General features: G+C 40.9%; 3 protein-coding genes across 8 annotated transcripts in view; 1 reads left to right on the top strand and 2 right to left on the bottom strand.

Moving 5' to 3' along the window:
- The first annotated feature begins 134 nt into the window (after positions 1–134).
- Positions 135–11,011, top strand: LOC117222186 (atrial natriuretic peptide receptor 1). Its single transcript, XM_033473752.2, has 19 exons — positions 135–167; positions 1,199–1,443; positions 4,804–4,969; positions 5,048–5,122; positions 5,432–5,711; positions 5,785–5,894; positions 5,956–6,144; positions 6,509–6,729; positions 6,889–7,128; positions 7,519–7,639; positions 7,720–7,928; positions 8,225–8,375; positions 8,442–8,601; positions 8,689–8,849; positions 8,911–9,077; positions 9,292–9,438; positions 9,511–9,703; positions 9,764–10,037; positions 10,115–11,011. Exons 1-19 carry the CDS (start codon positions 135–137, stop codon positions 10,399–10,401), a joined length of 3,429 nt encoding a protein of 1,142 aa, XP_033329643.2. The 3' UTR covers positions 10,402–11,011.
- Positions 10,412–16,282, bottom strand: LOC117222183 (zinc finger TRAF-type-containing protein 1 homolog). Its single transcript, XM_033473750.2, has 6 exons — positions 15,617–16,282; positions 12,134–12,372; positions 11,855–12,066; positions 11,419–11,579; positions 11,144–11,346; positions 10,412–11,067 (listed from the first exon to the last, which is right to left on the bottom strand). Exons 1-6 carry the CDS (start codon positions 15,848–15,850, stop codon positions 11,040–11,042), a joined length of 1,077 nt encoding a protein of 358 aa, XP_033329641.1. The 5' UTR covers positions 15,851–16,282; the 3' UTR covers positions 10,412–11,039.
- A 548-nt stretch (positions 16,283–16,830) lies between these two features.
- The window catches only part of LOC117222181 (uncharacterized), a 31,571-nt gene continuing 27,610 nt past the window's right edge, over positions 16,831–20,791 (bottom strand). For all 6 annotated transcript variants that reach the window (XM_033473746.2, XM_033473745.2, XM_033473744.2 and 3 more), the window contains 6 exons: positions 20,199–20,335; positions 19,341–19,562; positions 19,080–19,262; positions 18,838–18,939; positions 18,565–18,766; positions 16,831–18,251 (listed from right to left, as the gene is read on the bottom strand). In XM_033473746.2, the coding sequence (XP_033329637.2) occupies positions 18,193–18,251; positions 18,565–18,766; positions 18,838–18,939; positions 19,080–19,262; positions 19,341–19,562; positions 20,199–20,335 (905 nt within the window). In that variant the 3' untranslated portion in view covers positions 16,831–18,192. The remainder of the gene's footprint in view (positions 18,252–18,564; positions 18,767–18,837; positions 18,940–19,079; positions 19,263–19,340; positions 19,563–20,198; positions 20,336–20,791) is intronic.

The raw sequence follows: 20,791 nt of genomic DNA on the forward strand, positions 1-20,791 counted from the left end.
GCGCACTCGACGATCGATACAATTTATAGAATCTGTAAAAATTAATTGCTAGTGTTTAGAACAATCGTGTCAAATATCGAAACACTCTTTAGATCGTGTGCCGAGAGAGGGTTCAAATTGCGAAGCATGCGTAGATGCGTGGAATAGGTTCTGCGATCATCGCGCATGTACCAAAACTTCCAAATGCGTGTCCCTTGGAGTATTTTGCTTGTACCCGCATGAAATCTGTTGATAAACCGAGATTCCCCGTAAAATACGCGTCGCAGCCGTCACGTTGACAAACACGAGCTATCGGCCGGGCTAATAAATTGCGTTAAATCCTCGCGGATGCGTTATGTCCGTCCGCATATAAGGGTGAATGTCTCGCGGGGGTGGCTTAGATGTGTTCGAACCGGTGCGGCGCTCTGTCACATGATCCGCTAAATTCCTTATCGAACTACAGAAAAACATCATTTCTATCAATTCTTCAGCGATCTTTTAAATCATGCATTTCAATCGTCGGATCATGTGGATCAAACGTATAGCTTCGCGATGCTGAAAGAAATTACAGTGACCATGGTGGATGTTCCGCGGTATCGCGCGTTTCTAGTGATTGTGAAGTTTCTGGTTCTCGTTGGGATTTCTCGGGCGCTTGGATACGTCAACGTCGCCATGGGTAAGGCTCTGTGTTTCCTTCAACATTTTTGGAAGTCGTAAATTAGGGGTTTTTTTGTAATCGGCGGTCTACCATCCAGTTTCGTTTTCACAAAATTATGTAGCTTCTATCTAGCTAATTAGCAGCTTCTTCGGGAACTATTAACAAATCAATCTTGCCTGTGAAAAATATGAGAACGTTATATGTATAAGAGAGAAACAAGCGGTTCTTCGAATGAAAAATAAATGCGAATTTGTCCGCGTCTGCAACACGTGCAGTGCTCGAAGACGATCGAGGGATCCTTGTCCCGATTTTTCTAAAACAACTTGAAAGTCTATTTAAATGAATAACGCGCGTAAAGGTCTGATCACGACAAACGCATTAAATGAAATGAAGAAAACCCATTTGATCAGCGAGCAAGGATGACACGACGCCGTCCCGCGTCCCTTTCTTTCGGTGTCACGGGCAATTGCGCGTACGAATGAAATAAACATCGTTTCTGTGCGATTTGTTTCGACGACCGAGAGCAGGGAAAATCGTCCATTCGAGTCTCGATCGCTGCAGCTGTTGAACACCCCTTTTCCCGATCGATCTCGCACCTACCCCGTTCTTATCTCGGCGGTTTCTGGGATCCACGCAGCGGATCACGGGAACAGCCCGAGAATCTACAATGTCGGAGTACTGATGGCCTCGCACCTGAACAGCCCGTTCGATCTTGAAAGGTGCGGACCAGCTGTCGACTTGGCCTTGGCCGAAGTGAACGACTTCCTGAACGTCCACAACGTGCAACTGCGCAAAGTCCAAGGAAGGTAAGCCGGAGAATCTTCACTTGTCAACGTCCTCGGATTCGGTTCCCCCGGTTTTCCTTTTTTCAGGAGGATTCCCTCGCTCCTTTGAACCGGAAAAAAATATCAAACGGGGGGCAAAAGAGGGCCGCGTTTTGTCCTAGATACCGACGACCCTGTAAGTTGATCCGCGTTCTGACCACGCGTTCTACCATCGCTTCCACGTCGTTACATTAATCCAATTGGACAAACGTTTGCATACAAAAAATCCGGGACTCCGGTCCGCCGCGGGAGCTCGTGCTCCGATATGGTTATGTGAAATCGTCCAAATTCTGCGTAGGCTGTCTCGGGAAAAGCTCTTTCTCCTCGTGAACAATCGACCGGCGTTTTTCTACCAGAATTCAGCGAAGTTTGGCGCTGGTTTTGCTTTTGATTCTCCGCAGCGATCTGGTTGATCTTAATTCAGACACGGCTTAGACCACCCCTCTGCTGTGTACAGTAAATTCTCCCTAATTCGCGCTGAGATTGTGCACAAAAATAAATAATTTGGGTAGAGAAGACACGATTATTCGAGCCTTGCCGCTCGTTTTTTTAGTTATCGATTGTCAACGATTACAAAAACGAGCCGCGAAGCTCGAATAATCGTGTCTCCTCTTCCCAAATTATTTATTTTTGTGCACAATCTGAGCGTGAATTAGGGAGAATTTATTGCAATTTGTTCTGCAGCTTCAGTGATTCGAACGTCCCTGTCGTCGATAATTTTCTAAGAGGCGAAACAGTCGAAGTGTTCATCATTATGACAGTAGAAAGCAGGGTGGAACCCGAGAAATCCTGAGGGATGAATTTTTTTTCTTTTTATATATCTCCGATGTACTTTACAATTTGTCCAGTAAGGACATTCGGTAAATTTTTATATTGTTTTTATGTATAGCTAGCACGTAGATGCTTCTTCAGTTGCAGATACAGTAATGTCTCCCTAATTGACATACAAATTGTGCATAAAAATGGACAATTTAGGAAGAGGAGATACGATTATTCGAGCCTTGCAGTTCGTTTTTATAGTTGTTGACAATTCATTTATAGGGGTTAACAATTCCCAAATTGTCTATTTTTGTGGACAATCTGAGCGTCAATTATCACTCGTCATGAATGGCAAGTAAGGAGTTCCTTGAGATGTTTCTTGCGTAGTCTTCTAGGTAGATTTGCCGTGTACAGTTCCTTAACTAGGTCATTTAGATGATTTTCTAATCTTGGTTTATATCTGTCACTTAGTCGTTCAATTTCTTCCGATACTGGTTTAATTTGGAAGTCTTTGTGTAGTTGATCATCGCGCGCGTACCATGGCGCATTTACAACAGTTCTCAGAATATGGATTGTAGTGATTCCAGCTTTTTAATATGAATTTTAGCTACCATGTCCCACAGCTTGATCCCGTACGATTGGGTTAATTAATTATGTGGCAAAATTATCGTTTTATATATCAGCAATTGATTATCTGCACTTAGTTTAGAGTGCCTGCTAGTAAGCCAATACATATTTCTTCTATTTTAGAAGATTATTTATTCGCATTTATTTTGGCTCTCATGTGGTGTTTCCACGTAAGTCGTGAGTCTAAGTGCATACCTAGGTATTTTACTATCTCGATCTGAATTATTATGACATTGTTTATAGTAACAGGCAAAACAAGCTTTCGTTTAACCCATTACTCGCCGAAATTCAAAAATACAAAAAAAGATTAGATTAAGATTATTAGTTTCAACCTGAAATTTACAATGATTTAAAACAAAACAGCGGGAATTCTTAATACTTTCATAAAGCACGTGATATGTTCTCACTATTTTTAATAGTAAGTATTTGTATTTTATTCAGTGGTTGCAGTTTTTAAAAGAAAAATATGTGAAAAAGTGTCCCAAGAAAGAGACACTGACGGATAATAGATTAATGTGAATGTAATGTGTTTGCATTTGTCAGCATTTACTTTTATTTTCCATTTGTTTAGCCACACTTCAATTTGAAGTAGCTGCTGTTGTAACATGAAAGGTGCAGTTTTAGGATTTTCATGACTAGCTAAAATAGCCGTATCATCAGCAAAGGTGTATAGCGTGGTTTCTTGCGAGATAGGAATGTCAGCAGTATATAATGTGTATAATATAGGCTCTGAGACACTTAAGGGACGAATAATAGGAGCAACATTAGCAGCGAACAACGTTTGCTCCCTTATCCTCGGTCGCAATCTTCTACGCGTGGCCATTTTCGGCGATGGGACGACCTGCTGGTGTAGAAAACGGTGGTCCAGCTTGATGGTTATCGAAAGCAAAGAATACCGCGCAGGAACAAGAGCGAACGACTTGATGGATGATCACGTTCCGGGAACGCAAACATCGTACGATCGAATCACCGGGCAGGGTGGCAGACAATCGAACCGTTGGTATAGACAAGGAGAGAATCCTGGAGAGAGAATCCGCGGATGTGCGACCAGTGATCGATAATTGGGGGTCACGGAATGCTGTGTCACTCCGGTTGTAACTAACAATTTGACATAATGATAGATCAATCGTGGCAACGGTGAATGGGCAATGATTGCACCCTGGCCGATACACGAGGAATTACCGTCTTCGGTTACCCCCTACGCTAACGAATTATAATGCGACCGGCACCCGCTGGGGAATTAAACATTTCGCTTTAGAGAAAATCCTCGATGAAATCCCGATCGCCGGGGATTACTTCGCTGATCCGATTTTTATTAGAACGGCTAAGCTTGTGTAGATCTTCTGTTCTCGCTGGGAAATTGTGAACGACAGAGGGGCTCTAATCACATTGTAGCTGCGAGGAACTAAAGTGGAATGTTGTATGAACAAATATTCTTCCAAACGCTGATCGCAGAAGAAATGATTAGATCACGTTGCTGTGAAATCGTTCAAAGTGCGGTCTCCAAACTTCGACGCGCTAATCGTACGGCAACCGTTGCGAATTTCTTCGAAGAAGAGGTATCGAACAATTTAATTTCAACCGTGGTACACTTTCGAAATGACAATAGAGGAATGTACTCGATTTTGTTAAATAACAATGCGAATTTTCCTCAATGTTACAACGACAGCAATAAAAGCATCTGGAAAGACAGTTATTTGCTGGTGCACTCGGTATTTTGTTACAGTACACAATTTTATATTAAAAATCTATTATAATTAAACTATTTAATAATATAGTTCAATTGATTATATTATAATAGATTATTAATAGAAAATTGAAAATACGTACAAACGAAAATTCAATGAAAAATGAACTTTCGGAGCTTATATAGCGGGCTCCTAAAATCAGATCGGTCGGAAAAGTAGGCTTTCGTGGAACTAATTGGACGATTGTGATTTTCCGGGGGAACGTTAGCTATCCATCATGCAGCGGAGCAATGGCACCTGGTCTGGCCGCCGACATGTACTTCCGAGACAACGTGATAGCGTTCGTAGGTCCAGCGTGTGCGTTCGCCCTGGAACCGGTCGCGAGGCTCGCGGCCTATTGGAACACGCCGATTATCACAGGAATGGGCGACCAAGTATGTTTTCGCACGATCGACGCGATGAATAAAAGATCCTCTCAGATTGTATAATCGTAATATTTTCCAACGGACAAGCCACCGTCGGAAGGCGAGTTGTCCGTAACCTCCGGCATCCTCGGCAGAATCAATAAATGGAAAAACGAGAGCTCGGTAAGGAAACTGGCGCTGGACTCTAGGAGGTCTCTCCTGTGTTTGCATGTCTTTTTGCTCGTTAACGTTAATCGATGGAGCTTCCCGTAATTATCGCGTGCGCGCCCTTTACTCCCGCGAAAGAAGAACACGATGCGCTTCGCTCCTTCGTTCTAGCTATCTCTGCAGCTTCCTGCGCGTATTTATGACTCAATTAGTATTCTTAATTAACCGTGGCCTTGTTAGAACAACCAGGACAGCTTATCCGGTTTACCAGGTGGCCCCGCGGTTTCCTTGTTACATCGTTCCCCCTCCTGCTTCTCGTTAAAGGGCATTTTCAAGGACAAGAGCAAGTATCCCACCCTGACCAGGATGTCCTACTGCCAGTGCCGGCTGCGACTGGTCTTCTCCAGCATCTTTAAAGAGTTCGGCTGGTCCCACGTGGCCCTGATACTGGACAGATCGGATCTGTTCTCCTGGACCGTGGGCAAGAATCTGGAGTATGGCCTGAGGAAGGAAAAGCTGCTGAAGTATATCAGAGAACTCGATGGCAATTCAGCGCACGAATCTTATCAGTCTTATCTGGAAGATGCCAGCATGTACGCCAGAGGTAGACCACGACTAGTCAACGATGTTTATAGGTAAATAAACAAGGATTCTAAGATGCCTCCTGTTCCTCGTAGTGTTGATCCTTAGTGTTCGAGGGACCTTGGTCCGGAAGTTCATGATAGCTGCCCACGATTTGGGGATGACGAGAGGAGATTGGGCGTTTCTCGATGTCGAGATATTTCAGGTAAACGGAGAGTCCAAACACCGAGTGATCTGAGAGCTTGATCACTTTTAATCTGTATTAGGGTTCCTACTGGGGCGATCACGACTGGGAAGTCGGCGATAAAGACGACGCAGTGGCAAGGAAAGCTTACGAAGCTCTGCTGAGGGTGTCCCTGCTGCAACCAACAAGCCCGAGGTTCCAGGATTTTGCGGAGACAGTGCGACAAAGGGCGCAAACCGACTACAACTATACCTTCTCCGAAGGGGAGGAAGTACGCACAGTTCGAATTGACCGTTCGTTTAATAGATAATAATAATAAAATTGAGATGTTTATACAGAAAAATAATTTGTCGAAAGGTTCGCTTGATACAGTGAACACGCATCTACGCCTCTGGACAAAAGTTAATCAACTTACATGCTTTAACACACTTCAACAATATTCTTTGCTTCGAAAAATTTACGTTTCGCCAGCTTATGGGCTTTTTTGCACACTGTGCGTACGTCTCCGTGTATAAATATCCTAGTGAACCTCCAGCAACGATGAACTTCCATCTACAATTGCTCTAATCGTTCTACAATTCCTCTCGAGCTGCCTCTAAAATTAAAAAGAAAAAAGATCATGCTCTACTTTCCAGGTGAACTTCTTCATCGGAGCGTTCTACGACGGTGTTTATCTGCTTGGCATTGCTCTGAACGAGACCTTAGCCGAGGGTGGCGACATACGGGACGGCATTTCAATAACTAGGAGGATGTGGGACCGCGACTTCATTGGTATTACGGGGCACGTGAGGATCGACGACAATGGTGACCGCGACGCCGACTACAGTATCCTGGATTTAGATCCTATCACTGGAAGGTCAGCGGCAATTAAGCCGGCAATTCCTTCGACTGTTTGCCATGCTAATCAAGCCCCATTCTCCGGCGGACCAGCCGTTGAGAATTTAGTTTGGGGTTTGCATTAACATACCCTGAATAATGTTTCACGATATTAATTGTGAAGACAAAAATTCGCCAGGTTCGAGGTGGTCGCCCATTATCTTGGATTGAACCGGGAGTACAGCCCAGTCCCTGGGAAGAAGATTCATTGGCCAGGAGGTCGGGAGGGGCCTCCGGCCGATGTTCCCGAGTGTGGATTCCTGGGGAACGATCCTGCTTGCACGTCGAGGACCGAGGCTTACACCTTCGTTGCTTATACGAGTCTAGCGCTTGCAGCCTTCTTGCTGGCTGCTATCGCTGCCACGTGCGTTTTGTACAGGCAGGCAAATTTCTTTCTTTCAGCGTACAGAGCATTCTTAAGTTAGAAATTCTAGAAGCAGAAACTGTCTTCCGTCAATTCTGTTGGATTTTGTGCTGCTTTCTCTGGTGTTAGTACATTTTAAACGATCGATTAATGACAAGTTATTTGTATGAGAAATAGCAGAAACCTCGTGGAGCAATTTGCGAATAGACCGAGAATGTTTATGCAAAATAAAAATTGATTCGCTCATTTTCGCGCTAAAATTTATGACTACAGATCGGGGAGAGATAAAGAACCGAAACCGATATCATAACTGCTTTCAACCCCTGCTCGAAATTAGCTACTTGCGAGATGCTGCGCCTCTTCAGGTTTGAAATTGTTGTGCTAACTAGAACGGATTTTTCTCAGACACTTGAGACTGTCAGCGGATCTGAACAACATGTCCTGGAGGATCAGACCCGAAGAGCTGCTGCTGGAAATAGGAAAGCCGTTCTCGTCGAAGATCAATTTGCATCAAGCTATATCCGAGGTGAGTGCACCACGCTGCTTATTGCTACCTTTAATTTAAGAGATGAATCGATGTTTAAAAAATATTGTTCGTGATGAAAGAATTTTGGATTGGAGCAACGTATACGAAGAGGATCGCAGCTAAGCTGTGACTCCCTGCCGTTGAACACAGTGTTCACTACGGTGGGGATTTACAAAGGTGAGAGGGTAGCTATCAAGAAGATCACCAAGAAGAAGGTGGTGGACATCACGAAGAAGTTACTGTGGGAGATCAAGCAAGTGAGGGACGTTACTTCAGAAAATACTGTCAGGTACAATACTAATTTAAGTAGACAGTGTCTTGAAACTGATGCAAAGAATTTTTATTCTGCATGAAGATTCACAGTCTGCTAATAATAATTATAATAATAATTAGTCTGTGGATCTTTATGCAGAAAGAAAATTGTCTGTATCAATTTTAAGAGAAACGTAATTCCTTCTTTAATAATCTTAACAAGTAAAAAATCGCATGTTAATATTCCTAAATCCGATTAATCTTTTCACAATCAGAAATGCACAAAATCTGTAGTCTAATAATAGTAAATTATTCTTGCACGTACTTACGTAGGTTCATCGGCGCCTGCCTCTGTTCTCCATCACCGACGGTTCTGATCCTGACCGAGTACTGTCCCCGTGGATCCTTGAAGGACGTGTTGGAAAACGACGCTATCAAGCTCGACTGGAACTTCCGGATGTCTTTGATTCACGATATAGTAAAGGTGAAACCGTCGTGAAAATACATTAATTAATTGGAGCACATGTGTAAGGAATTCTTCAATTTACAGGGGATGTCTTACCTTCACGCTAGCGAAGTTTCAGCCCACGGGAAGCTCAGGTCCTGCAACTGTCTGATCGACGGCCGCTTTGTCTTGAAGATTTCAGACTTCGGGTTGAAGACTTTAACTACGCCATCGGACTTAATCATGGACGATATTTATTATACTAGTATGTTGAAGATAACGTGACAATCTACGTTTAATGAGAACGTTCTGGTAAAAATCACTGATACCGGAGATAATGATTGTTTCGTAGAATTATTATGGATCGCACCGGAGCTCCTGCCATTGACAGTGACTCCAGGAAGTGCGGCGACCCAGAAGGGAGATGTTTACAGCTTCGCGATCATTTTGGAGGAAATCGTAGTACGCGGAGGACCTTATGAGACTGTTAAAGGGTTCATAACTCCTCAAGAGGTACAACCGATCACGAAAATCCGCCTAAATTAAACAATGATATTGATAATTTACGTTAAAGATTGTCAGCCGCGTCGCAGGATCCGAGACACCGCCTTTCCGACCGGAAGTGACGCCAAAAGACTGTCCTCCGGACATCCTATTTCTCATGGAGAAGTGTTGGAACGAGATAGCAGACGAACGACCCACTTTCCACGCTATTCGTGGCACCATACGAGGCATTATGAAGTAAAAGTCATAGTTTCCCAAGAAAAATTAGCATTACATTAAAATTACAAATATCAGCGAGGCGCAGAGGAAACTAATTTATAATTAGAGCACCATAATTCGAAGTTAAATGCTGTAGAAGATATAGTAACGAGTTCTGTAGATTTGAAATGCACGATGCTAGAGAAGTCATTGAGAAAGTTTCTGCGAGCAAATTAGCATTTTGATTCCGCAGGGGCTACTGCGAGAACCTGATGGACGACTTGCTGAGGCGAATGGAGCAATACGCGAACAATTTAGAGGCTCTAGTCGAGGAGAAGACAGAGCAGTTAAGTTTAGAAAAGCGCCGAAGCGAGGAACTCCTCTATCAAGTCCTGCCTAGGTGGTTCTGCATTTTACAGCGAAACGTGTTACTTAAAATTAATGAATATAAATCGTTGAAACTAAATTTTAGGCAAGTCGCGTGCCAGCTGATGGCAGGAGAACTCGTCCAGCCCGAGCAATTCGAATGCGTGACAATTTACTTCAGTGACATAGTCGGATTCACTGCTCTTTGTGCTCAAAGTACACCGATGGAGGTGGTAGACTTCCTGAATGATCTCTACAGCACTTTCGACCGAATTATCGAATTCTACGACGTCTATAAGGTATAGTCTCGGACACGCGTCTGAATTTTGTATGAAATTAATCGAAGCTGACAATCGCAGGTGGAGACAATAGGAGACGCGTACATGGTGGTTTCCGGTCTACCAGAAAGGAACGGCGACGGCCACGCTAAAGAGATCGGCCTGATGGCGTTGACTATACTAGACTCCGTGAAATCGTTTACTATAATGCATAAACAAAATGCTCAGCTGAGTGTCAGGATTGGTGTACATAGCGGACCTGTTTGCGCTGGCGTGGTGGGCCAAAAAATGCCCCATTATTGTCTATTTGGGGATACGGTGAACACTGCATCGAGAATGGAGTCCTCGGGGCTACGTAAGTAATGAAAAGTTAAACAAAATATTTGCAAAAGATGAAAGAAATTAAAGAAAGAAAAACATTTGTTGACGCAGCGTTATGTATACACGTATCCGAGGCAACGAAATGCATACTAGACAAGTTTGGTACCTTCGACCTAGAGCTGAGGGGTGAGGTGGAGTTGAAGGGCAAGGGAAGGGTCACTTCCTATTGGCTGAAGGGATGCTCGGAATCGGATCCTAGGCCACCAACTCCGAAATACAGAAGGCACAGCGCTAGTTCACCGGAGAACAATCTGAACCCTCTGATCTTCCCGCCGAATAACACAAACGGGCCGAAAACGAACAACAACACATTCATTAACTTGTCCGAGCTACAATAGGTCGACGCGATTGTTAATCATAATTATAATAAATTTATTTAATTTTCATCTATTACAATGTGTCGAAAATTAAGATATTAGGTGTATGACATAGTAAGTTTTAAATATTAACAAAAAGGATGTGTAACAGACATCGACCGGCAGACACGCGGGCTGAACGATGGTCCACACTTGATTGCACGGCTACATGAAAAATGTAATCTTTAATTTTTGTCGGCGCAGACTACTGTCGAGGGACGGTTCATTCATCCCACCTGCCCGACGACGGCGATCTACGTAATAAAGCTTGCTCTGTCTTGGCTCAAAGAAACAGCAAAGTGTATGAACGAAGTTTTGAACCAAACCGAATCGTCGTTTTATTTTTCGTTTCCAAAAGTAAATTGCATACTAGTTTCGCTACAACTTTGTGCCGCGCTATGTTTTTTTTCTTATTAACACAGTGTACATTGTCAGTGTATATGCGTGTATAGACTACAGCAGAATTAGCATCTTTAGTTTTATTATCGTTACGGTTATCGCTACTATAATAATTGATTATAAATCTCGGTGATCTATGCTCTTATCGCTGTTAAATCTAAAATGTTATGTCAATAAATCATTTGCCATCAAATCTTGACAACAATAATTACGGTGTGAAACTACTTGGACGCCAGGAACATTATTAGTCTGGAAAAAAGAAAGTTTGCTTGAACGGTTCTTTGTTTCATAAAATAATAGGATTAACTATGCAATCGAGTCTTACCTGAAACTAATTGCCCTAGCTGCAAGAAGTCTATTGCACTCTGCTGTGTCGGGTAAAGGTAGAGGTAAGTAAGGGCTTTCGTTCTCCTGGTCGGTGAACTCGAATCTGTGGATTCTTGGTTGTACTTTCATGTCCCCGAAAGGTCCCTTCAGTATCAGATAGTGAAGCGGCAATGGGTACGTTGTTTTTGTCTTCAGGATCAGCTAAAAAAGGTAATAATCATTCGCATTACACAATGTCTTCTCATATGGACTAGGCGTTAAGTTCTTAGGTACCTGATAAGTCATGTCCCTTTCAGAGCTCTGAGTGGGATCACGTTGACTATTATTGATCCTCGCTTTGACAACCCATTGGTTGTTAAACGCCGTGAAACGAGAGGTTTCGTAAAAGAGTTTGTGGACAAACTCGTCTGTACGATACGGCTTCATTTGTAAATCTATAAACGACGAAATTCTACAAATAGATTACACCCTAGATCTCTGTTGCGGGATGAGAATGGAAAGCTTATAGGGGATTAATATCTGAACTTCTAAAGTAGTTAAAGCTAACGCGCTTGATGAAAGGGAGCAACTGTTCCTGCTGCTGCTGGACAAGGCAGAAAAGAAACAGGTGTAACAAACATGTTCTGTGTCTGGGTTAAAGATAAATGGATGATCAATTTAGTCAAATGAGAGATTTGAAGGCCTTAATACATGAGAAACAGATACAGACCGTTAAATGTGATTTTCTCGTAGGACAAAAGATCAAAGACATTGTCATACAGCCTACGTTCCTCGAGAGTACGGGCGTCGATGTCACGCAGAGCCTCCATAACGTCCAACCCTGTACGATGAGGATGAACGCACTGCGCTTCATGTTCTGGACGTTCGTGGTTGGGTCCACGCCATGGACAGCCGATTCTACTGTACTTGCAACTGGATATTCTATAAACAGACCACAAATGTCGATATCAGAGATATTTCTCATTTAAAGCTCATTGGGTATGCTTACCTTTCTTCACACATTGTCTCTTCATGACGCTCCAAGGAGTTTCTTGGAAACTCCTTAGCGCAATACTGACATTCAGCTGGTAACTCAGACACAGCTTTCTCAACTGCCAGATTTCGAGATGGAGATGTTCTGCTGATCTCGATTCTGCAGTTGGGACACGTTGCCATTTCATCTCTCAGCCTGGCATCTGCGAGGACATGAGTGAAGCAACCGGCACACATCAAGTGTCCATTTGTACACTGTGAACATTGTTGCAGCATGTATTACTAGCATTCTCGTCTTGGAGCTTCTTAAAAAAGATAAGCCTAGTTTTGTTGAAACATGTTAACAAATCCAAGGTATATATAGTTTGTGACAAAGTATGCACAACTGTATGCAAAATTGAATTTCATTCTTTATGCTCTCAATAAATGGTGCGAAATTATTTATTTTGCACAAGTTATATCATACTATGCTCCTTTCTCAACAGATACATACAACCCTCTCAACGATATTTAACAAAACTAGAATAACAAAACTAATGCCATGTATATTACCATGATTTTGATGTTTTTTAAACCTGAAACACAAAATCGTAGTAGTACTATTAATAAGTCAAGTAATCATTGGTACAAAACCGGTAAGTTTAAATCAATGGTGAATGCCATCATTAATGCTGCCAATATATCAATAATAGAAAGGAATAGAACAGGATAATGATGCATGGGATAAGTGAAAAAGGGTTTCGTATGCGAAATAACTAACTAATAACCTTTGAGAATATTTATTTTGTTTAATTGCTCGTCAACTATACATGTTATACAGATCTTCTAGAAATACGCTTTCTCTCTCTCACTCTCACTCTCTCGCTGTTTATTATAAGCAATGAACATCAATTTCGCATGGGTCTACAATCACTTTTCCTAGTAACTAGATTTTTGGATGTTTTTTCCATTTAGATTAAATTCTTACAATAAAACACAATACTTTGTAATGGGAAGATATCATTATCATAGTAAGTGCTAATAACTATGATGGGTCTGGTGGCTTAATTGTCCCTTTACCTCCCTAACAACTGACTATTGGAATACCAACAAGAATGAAGTTGAAGTTTGAATTACTTGTGCACACTTATAAAAATCAAATGCTGTGTGTACTGTCTACAAATCCACAGATATGTAAGTACAACTTGTGAACCATGGTAAATAAAAAATGGTACAGTATGCACCAGACGGCGCACTGTATAACTTACATGTAAGAGCCTCTATTCTGATAGGACAAACGCAACATTCCTCCCAGTGTTTTACAGTTAATGCAGACACTGAATATAGAATGCATTACATATATGTATATATATTTCAGTTAATAGAATTCAAAAAGAGAACGACAGAAAACAAAATATAATAGTATAGATAGACTGGAATTGCTACAAATTTAATGACAAGGGAGTGTTCTGTAAATAAATATTACTAAAAAATGAGATTGTTACTTAGGCATGCATACATACAATAATTCTCTTTAGTTTATTTAATTCATGTAGGGGTTCTCAAAATTCGCATAAATGTACATTTGTAATGAGAATTACTTTACATGCATGCGTAAACTGTTTGTATTGTAAATCAAATTCATTTATTTTTACAATACAAGCTTGATGCAGAAATTGAGGATTATAATATATAAAAATTCTACGTTAAAAATTTATTTTGTAAAGCATACTATATAATAATGTATATTTCCTTCTATAAATTAGGAGAGTTCTGAATCCCTTAAATATATTTATTTAACAACACAAGGTATTCACTAAAGTTAGTATTCATATTAAAATTAAATATTAGTTTCCTTTTGTTTTAGATGGTTCCACTAAAAAAAAAATATAGGTACCTACCTGCATCTTTATTATCTTAAGAAAATTATATATTGATAATAAATATGTACATATATATATTTCTCTTCTTTTTAACATTTTATACGATTACAACTAAAACTTATCCCCTTGTAACACTAGAAAAACAAAAGGACAAACTATTTAAAAATCATGTTGTAATCGTCAAGAGAAAAAGGAAGATAAGAAAAATGGGCAGAGTGAGAGAGAAAGAATCCAACACAGAAACATAGTTTTAACAACCATTGTTAATCAATCAAAAATCCAACTTAAGTGTAATAGGGTCCAAACCAGTGATATCGTGTAGCACAAATAAACAAACTATACTTGACTATAGTATAAGGTAAAAGTTCACAGTATATATTTTCAATTTTTCCCATATACCATTAGACTCTTTTATATTTACAGACTAGCCAGTATAAAGATTAAGTGATAGTAGGGTGTATTGGAGCCCATTAACACCCAGTACCCTAACACTTAATCGAACAACTTTCAAAAATATCCCAACAGTGTAAAACTATTTTAAATTACGTTCATAAATTTTACAACAAATAAAAACATTTAAAAATAAAAAGAAAAAATTTTGGGCATTAATGGGCTAAGGGGGTTCTAATAAGATCAACCATAGTATGTTTTTAGAAAGAAGAGACTCGAGGTGCGTCGATAATCATAATACCTGTCCTCTCTACCTATGGCATGTAACATGGGTGTTATAGGAATAGAATGGACATCTATTATGATTGCTGATGTTATTTCAAGTATTTATTTTCGAAAAACAGACTATAACCGGGAATGTCTTTCTAAGTACCGTTTCAACGACAAAATTGGTCATTGTCTCGCAGGGGTGGGCAATGTTTAATGCAACTAAAATAATATTTATTATCACTAACTCTTTTTAAAACTTTCAATCAATTAATGCCTAACTTTGCTGTGTCACGGCTGGTAGCATCCGAAAACAAGAAAATACGACTGCAAAACAGGTAAAACTGATGTTTATCCGATAATTTCTTTATATTGAGTATTATGTTTATATAAAGGGTAGTCGACAACAGGTGTGAAGAAATTCGACAAACGATGCTTTACAATGTGAGACGGGAATTAAAGGCAAATAAATTGCAACGTCATTTTCGTTTTCAAGTTATTAACAATTGAAGTCCTGCATCAGGAGCGTGCGAGCCAGTTTACCATTTCTGTTTCTCCTATGCTACACCACTCTGGCTGCGCTCTTTCTAATCTTACTTACGAGTTCTACTATTGGTCGATCGGAACGATTTTCAATCGCGAATAACACGAAAACAAGAACGAAATCGCAACTTCTCTACTCTTGACTTTCGCCTCGCATTGTCACAAAGAATCAACGAGCGACCATGAAATTTACTTTCGTCCGTCGCTGGACGCTCTGTATACGTGTCCACAACGGAACAACGAGAAATACGCAGTGATCGACCCCGGGTGAAAATGTCGGATGGAAAGGGAATCATAATCGTAACAATGGACAGTGACACGGAGAATCCCGATGGGCGAGACGTACATACTTGTAAACAATCATCGCACCGATCACTCGTGAAACAATGCTTGAAAAACTGATGGAAAGAAAAGGATGTATATGTCAAAAGACTTACCTGGTAGACGGCTGCCTTGGGCAAATCGAGACAAACTGCGCAGCAGAGGATGCCGCCCAGGCGGTGTTCCAGCTTTTGCTCGGTTTTCCCATCGTTCCGCGAGGATTTTCGACGCTTTTTGTCGGGCTCGAGGAAATCCTCGATTTTCTCGAGGTCGTCGCGAATTGGAGTGGCCGATGGAGCCTGCTCCGTAACGCTACTCGACGATGCAGCTTCGTTGCTTGGGTCCGCCATATTGATTGTTTTGATTTTTCCTCGATGGCGAGCGTGAGAAATGCGCAGATGTCAAACGCAGACCACGCAATAGCGGTGATAGCGGCCACGACAGGGGCCAACAACAGCACGATGCACTTGCCTTGCAATTTTATCGAACCGGTCGATGCCTAGTTCCGGTTTACCAGCCCGGATGCATATCGATTTCCATGCCCTTTTAATTATTTCCTCTAAACCAGCAAACAGCAAAGGCTCGCGATAAAAGCGAACGTCCGTGATAGTTAAGCCACCGTTATCCTTTGGGACGCGTCGAGACGTCAAGAATTCTTTAACGTCGTTTTTATTCAAGCAATCCTCTATCCAGAACTCGTTCCGCACTTTATCTTCGCTTTGTAACACTGCTAACAACTTGTTCGAACAGACAGTGTTCGATCAAAGTGTTTGAAGCGACTGCAAGGACGTCCAGCGATCTCGCTGTCACCTACACTTCCGGTTGTACGGACTTTTAAATCATTGAAACAAAGAAGTATTTGCGCGTACGGTAAAAGAAAGAAGTATTTACGATAATGTATATATATATAAAAGAAAAAATCAGAATTTTTCAGTTCCTCGATCCTCTTGGTTTGATTAATGATTTATAAGTGAGAAGTAATGTAAACAGACGGAGATCAACGAAGAGTATAGATTACTTTTTCGAAATGCTGTAGATCAGTTACCAACTCTCTTAAAATCTAATCTGTGAGATTAAGAGGGATACAACATAATATGATAAAACATTGTTGAGCGTTTTGAAATGTTTGCAACAAATTGGCCAGTTGCTATGAAATTTTAAAAGTTAGATTATTCTCTACCGGTAGTTTAGTTTCATAATGGTAGCAGAAAATTGTGGGAGTTTTGGCATCGGTCGTTATTACAGCTGAGTAAACAAACGTCTGCGTGTCGTGCTATAATAACGCTTGTGACTGAAATCGGCAATAGGAGATGGAAAGACAACCGGATAATGAAATTTGAACAATCAAATCTTTATTCACACATCGACGGTGTCATTTTTTTTTATTTTGCACTCCGCAGATCCCGTTTTATAAATTCATATAATTTTCATCGTGATATTTCCCTCGTAGTCCGTCATTTAATAATCATAATCGCCTTTTCTCTTTCAATGCGAATACAATCCTTCGTTCCTCCCTAGAATGGACGTATGTACGTTTGTTTAAATATATCCGCAATAGCTACAATTCACTCGACGATTACACGCGTAACCATTATATAACATATTCAAGCAGAATACAGAGAAATCAACGTGCATTTTTCACTTACATAATGCAACCAATATTAGGGTGCATCTAAATTATAATGGCGCTAATTAACGGCCCGTTACGGAATACAGTAGATATGAATTCAATAATGCAGCTCCCACTAACGTTTCATAAAAAGATGTACCTCGAAAAATACATTACACTGAAGGATGAAACTTTTTGTGTATTATAATTGTAAGTATCTAGCGCCAAGGTTAAATATGTATAAAGACCAAGACCGTCACAAAGTCATTCGCATTTTCTTCCTTTTCCCGGTACCTTTTCGAATTCATTTTCTTCCAGTTTCATGTATTTTTCAAAGTATATCAATTTGTACATTGAGATGGATCATCCTGTACAAGAGACAAAAAGGTCAAGACATTTGTTTCCACTGTTTGTTCGGTGAAAACAAAACCAAAACGGTTACAGAACACTTCGCTTTGGCATTCGAGGTTCCCCACATCGTTCTATGAATAAACGGAATTGAAACAACAGGTTCTAACAATTCAGAGTTTGCTAAAATCCGGTATTCACCGCTAACATTGCCGGGACGTTTTGGCAAATTTATGGCCTACGACTGATCTACAAACGGTAGAAGAGTAGAAAAAATGTCTCACGATTACAACGCACGCTGAAACGACGCGAATCTTCGACTTCGCGAAGGGACAAGTGTAAACACTCTTTGTACTTTTCGATGGTATATCTGAAACACTCGGGGCAGTTGCATCCTCCGACTTGTATTCGTCTCTTTACTTTTGCTGTTGTTTTCCTCGAGATACACGGTTCAAATACATAGTATTTGACATCTCGACACGCAGCTAGATCAACGCGCGCGCGCGCGCACGTATACGTTATTGCTCGTTATAAATAGCGTTCCCTAGCTCATGCTCGGACACGAATACTCATTTTAACATGATCCAGGCTATAAATATTTACCTTTCTATGTACATGGATTTTTCAACATACTTAATTTATTCCTATTTACAAATACACACTTCCTCGGGCACCTGGAAACGCAACCATGTCAACCATACAGGCGAGTCTATGCTCACGCATGGTCATCACAGATTATGGGGTTTCTATTGACCGTTCTGTCAATGGTTTCCTCATCAACGTCTCGTTCAAGTCTGCAAAATGAAATTTCATTCAACAAAAAGACTTAATAATTTCCTTCAGAATAATAATTCCCCAAGAAATAATCAGACTGTGCTTTACTCCAGGAAAGTTATTATACCAGTCATCGAGGATCATATTAAATTTAGCTCGGCACTTTCTAAAGCGAAGACAAACAAGAGCAGTACGGTGGGATACTCGACTTCAGCACACAACGATTTCAAAGCTGTCCCCCTACGCACAGTCGATGTCTGCCTCTTAACCGCGAAGTTAAATATTTGTGGACTCGTCTGACCAACCAGACGTTTACCCTTAAAATCAACTTACCTAAACCATTACGATTCTGCTCGGTCGTCACATACCCAGCGATCGACTCCTTCAAACTTCTCGCTTTGTTCGGTCCCTGCGCTTGACTCTCTCTTAGCGCACCGAGCATGGGGCTCCTAGAATTTCTTGGGGTAGTATGCGATTGTTCTAACTGTTTCACCTTATCGCTCAGATCCGCATTCGCTGTGTGAATCAGGGTCACCTGAATAATTGAACAATGGTTAGAAAATATTTTTTATGAGAGCTGGAATCGGTGCTTGAATTTGATCGTACTTGGTCATTCAATTTCTTAATAGACGCCGATACTGATGTCTGCAGAGATATTACGGTCATGTTGACGGCCTGCGAGGCCTCCTGTAGTAACTCCAGTGTTTTCTGAAAAATTTGATGATTAATAGTCTGCCAGTTTTCATTGTTGCACAGCAATCAAGTTTCTTAGAATCTGTGTTAGATTTGGAATTGGTACTACATTGCTGATGGTTCAGGTTCATCCTGTAAGATCGTTTAATACTTACATGATCTTTCTTCTGATCCTCTGTGACCCACTGCACCACTCCCGACAAAGTTTCGTTGACATGAGTCAGATTGTTGGACAGCCGCAAAATCGCTGCGTTCAACTCATCAGTCTTTATCTTTGTTTCATTCGTGGTCACCATTTGTGGTCTCTGGGTAACATTCGACAGTTCTGTTACCGTATTCTGCAACAGGAAATGGAAGAAGTTAGTACTTTATGTTGATGTGCACGATGAGAGTTATAATGTTATTCATTTATTGACTTTGATATTAGTAATATTCTGCAACATGGTGGCCTGGACATCTTGTACCCTCGCGTTGGATGCCTTCAGGGTATCCAAAGTGGCACTCAAGTCTCGTATTTGGCTGCCGAACGATGCTACACTGTTTGACAACGAGTTCAATTCTGTGGGCACGTTGGCCAGTTGGGGTTCAGCTTTGAACCACTCTTCAACCTGATGTAGGTCGCGTTGGATAGCAGTTAACTAAAAATCAAAGCGTTCTCTCAGAATGATGTCCTTAAAATATTTTAAAAACTTACTGCCATTGCAATTTAGAATAAAATCAATTATAAATCAATTGAAATAAAATATTTCGACTGTAGTGCAGTTCCTTTCAGATTATTATTGATTCGTATCTTCAAAGAGAGATTAAATACTCCGATAAGCAATCCACCGTCTCCTGATAAATTAATATTTCCTTTTTAACAAAGTCAGAACGTTTCTACACTCCGTTAGAAATATACCGTCAATCGATTGGTGGGACAGTCGATTATTTGTACATCGAATAATTGCTTCACCGATTATATCGGGCAGATGGAGAAACGGCATTATCGTATATTGAATGACTCGACGTTCTACGAGAAGCTTTCTATTTTTACGAATTTATACAAAAGTCGATTGAATACGCGCGATCTATGTGCACGTGCGATATTCCCCGGGCCTATAGCTTCGTCGCGTTGAATTCATAACCCGTATAATAGAGAATGATGTTCATAATTTCGTCCCATCGGTTCATTAGCCGATAATTAACGTCATTCTGCGAATCGCGGCGCGATTCCAAAGAAGAGGTTTCGTTATTCGGCGAAATCAAATTTTCCGCGAACTTGTTGAATTGTTTACCTGTGTAGTGAAATTATTGATCTGGAGCTTGAGATCGGACAAATGATTGAACATAATGGTTTGGTTGTTCTGGAGGTCTCTCGACAGAGAATGACATTTTTGTAGCGCGTCGGGAACACTCTGGCTGCCGTCTATTACTGCAAAACCAACGTAAAATTATGCGAACACAATTAAATATGCGATACAGTAATTACAGATTATGTATTTCCCCGTTTCGGTTAATTACGGATCCGCGACCGAGCCTCTGGGAATGTGTGGACCACGTTTCGTCGTGCGATCTTCGCAAGTGAAACTCGTTTTTAGCCATCGCGGTGCAATTCTAACGATCGCGAATCTGCTGACTCGAAATTGGATTGTCTACGTCAGAACGATTTCCGTAACATCGGGCCGCGTTCGAATGAAAGTTTATGTTCCACTTGTAGCGAAGATTAACCCTTTGCAATCGAGTGGCGACTCTGAGGCGCCACTAAAAATTGGCGTACCATTTTTCAAAATCATTGTAAGTGCATCAGACTCGTTTATATTTTTAAAAAACTGTTAAAATTGCGTAGGCTCAATTTCATGCGCATAAATTTGCAATAAATTATATAAAA

The sequence above is a fragment of the Megalopta genalis genome, chromosome 3 (genome assembly GCF_051020955.1).
Source record: "Megalopta genalis isolate 19385.01 chromosome 3, iyMegGena1_principal, whole genome shotgun sequence".
Taxonomy (NCBI): domain Eukaryota; kingdom Metazoa; phylum Arthropoda; class Insecta; order Hymenoptera; family Halictidae; genus Megalopta; species Megalopta genalis.

Excerpts from the sequence above, each read along its gene's own strand:
- LOC117222183 (XM_033473750.2), bottom strand. The coding sequence starts at position 15,850 with ATGGCGGACCCAAGCAACGAAGCTGCATCGTCGAGTAGCGTTACGGAG. Across the intron at positions 11,347-11,418 it reads AAAGGGACATGACTTATCAG|CTGATCCTGAAGACAAAAAC; the intron begins GTACCTAAGAAC and ends TACCTTTTTTAG. Across the intron at positions 11,068-11,143 it reads GCTAGGGCAATTAGTTTCAG|ACTAATAATGTTCCTGGCGT; the intron begins GTAAGACTCGAT and ends TCTTTTTTCCAG.
- LOC117222186 (XM_033473752.2), top strand. The coding sequence starts at position 135 with ATGCGTGGAATAGGTTCTGCGATCATCGCGCAT. Across the intron at positions 6,730-6,888 it reads TTAGATCCTATCACTGGAAG|GTTCGAGGTGGTCGCCCATT; the intron begins GTCAGCGGCAAT and ends AAAATTCGCCAG. Across the intron at positions 8,376-8,441 it reads TGATTCACGATATAGTAAAG|GGGATGTCTTACCTTCACGC; the intron begins GTGAAACCGTCG and ends TTCAATTTACAG.